The 6,000-nt window shown below is 39.5% G+C and overlaps 1 protein-coding gene across 5 annotated transcripts in view; it reads left to right on the top strand.

The window, feature by feature from the left end:
• The window catches only part of OMA1 (OMA1 zinc metallopeptidase), a 73,476-nt gene extending 68,968 nt beyond the window's left edge, over window positions 1–4,508 (top strand). For all 5 annotated transcript variants that reach the window (XM_082862029.1, XM_082862028.1, XM_082862030.1 and 2 more), the window contains one exon: window positions 4,148–4,508. In XM_082862029.1, coding sequence (XP_082718155.1) covers window positions 4,148–4,357 — 210 coding nt within the window. In that variant the 3' untranslated portion in view covers window positions 4,358–4,508. The remainder of the gene's footprint in view (window positions 1–4,147) is intronic.
• The last annotated feature ends 1,492 nt before the right edge of the window (window positions 4,509–6,000 follow it).

A 6,000-nucleotide genomic window follows, 5' to 3' on the forward strand; every position in this document is an offset into this window, starting at 1 on the left:
TTTTATTCAGTAAAAGATTTACTCAAGAAACATATAATGTGGTGCAAAAAAAGAAAAAAACCAAAAACCAAAAAAACCCATTAGTACATGGAATGCAAAAGTATTAAAAACAACAAAAGTGTGTTCTAATCCCTTTTTTCTAAGCCTTTTTATCAGTACTTCCATGCCAGCTTTTTAAAAAACAGACTTTATTTTTAAGAGCAATTTTAGATTCATAGCAAAATTGAGTGGAAGGTAGAGATTTCCCATCTACCTCCTGCTTCCATATGGAAACAGGCTCCCCCCACTATCAAAATCCTGCACCAGAGTGCTACATTTGTTACACTAGTTGAACCTACATTGCCCCATTATTATGACCCAAAGTCCATAGTTTACATTAGGGTTCACTCTTAGTGTTGTACATTCGATGGGTTTTGACAAATGTATAATGACATGTGTTTATCATTATAGTACCACATAGAGTAGTTTCATTGCCCTAAAAATGCTCTCTGCTCTGCCTGTTCCTCCCTGTCTTCCCCCCAGCCCCTGACAACCATGGATCTTTTTAGTGTCTCCATAGTTTTGCCTTTTCCAGAATGTCATTTATGTAACTAGGGTCATACACTATGTAGCCTTTGCAGATTAGCTTTTGTTTTTTCACTTAAAAACATACATTTAAGGTTCTTCCATGTCTTTTTATGACTTGATAAAAGCCATAAAAGTAGCCAGCACTATTTCTTATTAGTGCTGAATAATATTTCATTGTCTGCTCGCATCACAGGTATGCAGTAACTTACTAAAGGACATCCTGGTTGCTTCCAATTTTGGCAATTACAAGTGAATAAACAAACGCTAAGCAGTTTTTTGTTTCCTACCAGTCACTTAACCTCTAGGGCTCAATTTCTTCTCTGTAAAATTTAACTGATGATTTCTAAGGATTCTGAGGTTTGAAATTATGTGGTTATCTAGATAGAAATCATAAAATCTTATGTTCTGTTGATTATGGATAACTCAGGTATGTATGTACGCGGATGACATTATAAGGTGGTAAAGCCTTTCTGGTGAAAGCAGTCTGGTCCTATATAACAAAAATTATACTCTATTCTTACTCTTTGATTAGATCATTCTATTTTAGGGGGTCTCCCTCAAGTAAACCCAAATGGAGGTTAGAAAAATAACATCTTTTTTTTAAACAAAGGTTTTCATAGCGGGGTAATTTATAAAACCCACATAAAACAAAACTATGGAAACAATTCAAATGCCCAGTCGTGGGGAAACGCAAAGTAAATTGCATGAGGACAGGGATCATGACTTCGTTCTGATCAATGTGTACCTAGCACCTTACTCAGTGTGACGTTCTAAATATTTGTTGAATGTGAAAGTCCTGAATAAAATCATTTAAGGGAAAGAGAAGAGCTTTTACTGAACATAAAAGGTTGTAGGATATGGCACTCTTCTCTTTGTTTGCTGCTTTGCATCTCTCATTGCTAAATTCAGCTGTGCCAGCTACTACCTGCTGAACTCCACACCTGGCCCTTTACTGATACCAGTGAAGGCCTTAGGCATGGGATGTAGCAGCCGTGACAGGTTGGCTTCTCACTTGGAAAAGAACATCAACATGGTTGTAAAGGAGTTAAAGCAAGAGTAAACTGTACGTCCCAGTTTTGACAGGACAGTCTCAGTTTATGCCTGATGTCTCAGTGTAAATCTTATTTTAATAGCATTTCCTTTCACTCCCAAAGGTATCCTTGTTTGGACAGTAGGTCACCATTTAGCTGAGGGTCTGAATTTCTTTTTACTTTAGTGCTATAGCTGGGAAACATTTTCTTCCTTTTTTCAGTTCAATTTACTTTAACATTTATTTAACACTCAATACATACTAAATCTACTGTATTGTGAGATACAAAGAAATTTCAGACAAGGCCCCTATCACCAAAGAATTTCACTTTAATGCTTTTTCCTCTTCAGTTTATTTTGGTAACTTATAGCCTCATTCAGGATCAAAGGTCTCCTAGACCCAAGCTCTTGCCCTGGCCTCGACCATTTAAAAAGACCCTTTTCTGGCTTGCCTCTGGTCGCATGCCCCCTCTCCCATGGGAGCTAAGGGAGTAGTCCCTCACCACATGGCACTCTGGTATTTGGGATAGTGGAATTCCTCACCCAAACACTTTGGAGCCCGCTTTCAGGGCCTGCATGGACCTCTTCCTTTGGACGCACGCACACAAGGTCCCTTACTGTGCCAGGTAGGCCAGGGGTGGGAGGAGAAGGGAGTGGACAGCAGGCCAGTGGCAGCAGCTGGGGTAGGCTCCCTGCAACCTTACATGTGAAATTAAAGAATTCTAATTTTGTACTTGGCTGTCCGAGTCATTTTTTTTTAAAAAGGTACAGCTACTTTTTTTTTTTAATATTAATTAATTAATTTATTTCTGGCTGCATTGCGTCTTAGTTGCAGCACACGGGATCTTTTGTTGTGGTGCGCGGGCTTCTCTCTAGGTGGGGCATGGGCTCTGTAGTTGTGGTGCGCAGGCTTAGTTGACCCCGCGGCATGTGGGATCTTAGTTCCCCAACCAGGGATTGAACCCGCGTCCCCTGCATTGGAACGTGGATTCTCAACCACTGGACCACCAGGAACGTCCCCGTCAGAGTCATTTTGATTGTCTGTTCCTCAAAGTAGAATAGAACATTTTTTTATGTAGTCATTTTAGATGTTTAAATATATGGTATCTGAGCCTCCGTTTGCATTCTGGCCATGGACCCCACAAGTATCAGGAGCAGGCCCACTCAGAGGAAAAGCTAAAATCCGCAGCGTGACCTGTGAGATCCCGCAGTCTGCTCCTGCCTCCTTCCCGCCTCTGCTGCAGCTGCCCTGGCTTCCTCCACAGCATTCCAGCCATGCTCCCTTCTCGCGTTCTGGCACTCACTGCTGCTTCTTGGAATTCTCTTCTTCTAGGTACTCATGCGACCTCTTCCCTCAGGTCCTTGTCCTTTAGGTCTTCTCCCCACTGCTCCAAGTCATTATTTTATCAGTGAGAACTTATATTTTTAAAACTTTCCTACTCCCCAAGCACTGACTCTCCCCTCCCCTGCTTTTCCTCCCTTAACATGCATCACTATCAAACATTTAGAAGGAGTAAAAACCTAAACTAGCTTTTCCCCTTAAACATCTTTCTTTTAAAACCTCTTAGGTATTAAGACTTTTTTCCCTTAAAAAAATTGCTATTTTAGTTTTCATGTCTTAAAGTCGTTCGTGTACCCGCTTTGAAGAAGCACATAGTTCTCTAAGGTTAGTACTTAAAGCGGCAGTCTCCCTATCCTGCCTTCAGTTTCAAGGGTAACCATTTGCAACTCTATTAAATGATTCTTTTGGTACTTCCCACCTTATCTGTATAACGTGCTTATATTGCTACTTCCTAACTTTTCGGTTTTAGGTATTATCTATTTCTTTTCCCCCATAGAGGATGAGAATTAAGTTCTCCCTTACCACTGTCACACCCTGTGCATACACACACATGTATCCAGCTCTCCCCCTTCCCAATATGGTTAAGTTGTGATTTTGGTTAGATAAAGATGCAGTTTTTAAAAACTGTAAACACTAATCACAGCTGAGCCATGTCGTATACTGTGCTTACTTTTCCCTGCATCATTTTATTTTTCCTGGAGTTAAAAGTTGCCATGATTTTGATTTGCTTTCTTTTGTAGGCTATTAGCATCATTTCCACCCCAGACTGTCCCAGTCATGTATATCTTCTTTCAGTATGTTCACATCTATTTTCTGTTGTTTTCTCTCTCTTGAAAAAAAATCTCTCTGCGTCTTCAGATATTCTCTAATCTGAATAATGTTCTCAGGATTGGCTCGAGTTTGACAAATCATAGAGATACTTCCAAGAAGGCTTATTTATCCCCAATAGGACAGTGGGCAGTCATTGCAAATACAGTTGTTTTTTGCAGATATCTTATTATATAAACAAATCATGTAGATATAACTATTTACTATGAATTTATATATGGTTCTCTTTCATATGTTGTAATTAAGATACCTTTTATTGCAAAAATACAGAATGTATTCTTATATTTCATTGTTTCACATAGAGCATATTAGGAATTACTGGAATAACCTTAATTAATTTATATATGTGTATATATTCTGTGTTGTATTCTTTCTTTGTAGGCACTCAAAATTAGAGAGATCTGTAATTGCCCACCACTTTCTGAACCAGACCCTCGATTACTGTTCAAACTCAGCATGAAGAATTTTCTTGAAGAAGCAGAGAAAGAAGACCTAAATATCACTGTTAAACCGAAAATGGATACTCTCCCCATTCAAAACGAGAAGCAAATAGCATTAACGTGTATAGTTGAGAAAAGAACTGGCAGTTGAATTAAAATTTATGAGACACCAGATACATGAAGAATGCAGTAATCCTTATTGTTTTCATGTTACTTTTTAAAAAATATTGTTTGAAATGAAAAAAAAAGAGGATACTCAGGGTCAAATCATGTATATTACAGGTATTATCTAAATTCTTATACTAGGTATTTATTTTTCATAAAATATTGATATATTTTAAAATATCTTCAATGAGGAAAGTGTCACAGAATAAATTTATATTACACATTTTACTCTGTTGTATACTTTTTTTTTTTTTTTTTTTTTTTTGCGGTACGCGGGCCTCTCACCTCCGTGGCCTCTCCCGTTGTGGAGCACAGGCTCCGGATGCGCAGGCTCAGCGGCCATGGCTCACGGGCCCAGCCGCTCCTCGGCATGTGGGATCTTCCCGGACCGGGGCATGAACCCGTGTCCCCTGTATCGGCAGGCGGACTCTCAACCACTGCGCCACCAGGGAAGCCCCCTGTTGTATACTTTTGATTTGGAGGGCAGAACTCTAGTGGGTGAAGAATCAGAATATCAGAATGTGCAGTAATTGTTACTGTCGAGAGGGTTCCAACTGAGCCTAAACTGCATTTCAGAGTCTGGATGGTTATGATGAACTGGGAAACTGACAGTCTGAAATATGCAGAAATTGGTTTGCCTTAGGGTGGGATTATATGGAATAGGGGACCTTGAGATAGAGAGATTCCTGGTCCTTGCTTATGGCCGATGAGAGATTAAGAAGAAGCTGAAGAAGCTTTTTCATAGGGAGGCACAAGTAGTGCTGTTTGTGGTCCAAGTGGCCAAGGGAGAAAATCATCTCTGCATACATAGTGTGCTTGTGTTGCACTGAAGTCTTAACAGGAAGTCATGTCATCTTGGCCTCTTGACGGTATTAGTTTGGGTATCTCTAGGGTTCTCAGAGAAAACACAACCAGCGTATTCTCATTGAGGATCACCAGGAGACGCAGGGGCAAGGCACGGCCCCCAAGTTGATCTTCCTGGGCAGCAGACAGCAGCAAAGAGCTGAATGAAGATGAGAGACGCACAAGACACATCCCTAGTGATACCCAGGAATTACTGTATTAGTTAAATGTGGAAATAGGTTTTAAAAATGTATTAGTATTTATGTATTATTAGTACTCCCATGCTGGTGAAGTCCAGTGATGTTGAGGTTATATTTCTAAGACAGACATTTTTCTTATAAGACATTAAATCAGATAAATCATTGCTTAGAATCAAAGGGAAATAAACTACCTTTTATTGAGTTTCTACTATGAGCTGTGCCCATGTATTACACAACCCTGTGAAGCAGGTTTTATTACAGGCATACCCCAGAGATACTGTGGGTTGGGTTCCAGACCACTGAAGGAAAGCGAATATCGCAACCAAGTGAGTCGCAGATATTTTGGCTTCCCAGTGCATACAAAAGTTATGTTTATACTATACTGTAGTCTGTTAAGTGTGCAATAGCATTATATCTAAAAAACAATGTACATACCTTACTTAAAAACGTAATGCTGTTGGGAAACTGTGACTCAGGATTGCCACAAATCTTCAATTTGTAAAAAACATATCTGTGAAGTGCAATAAAGTGAAGCACAATAAAACAACGTATGCCTATATTTTCATTTTACGATGAGAATTAGGCT

The sequence above is a fragment of the Leucopleurus acutus genome, assembly GCF_964270905.1.
Source record: "Leucopleurus acutus genome assembly, chromosome: 2".
In the NCBI taxonomy this organism is placed as follows: Eukaryota; Metazoa; Chordata; class Mammalia; order Artiodactyla; family Delphinidae; genus Leucopleurus; species Leucopleurus acutus.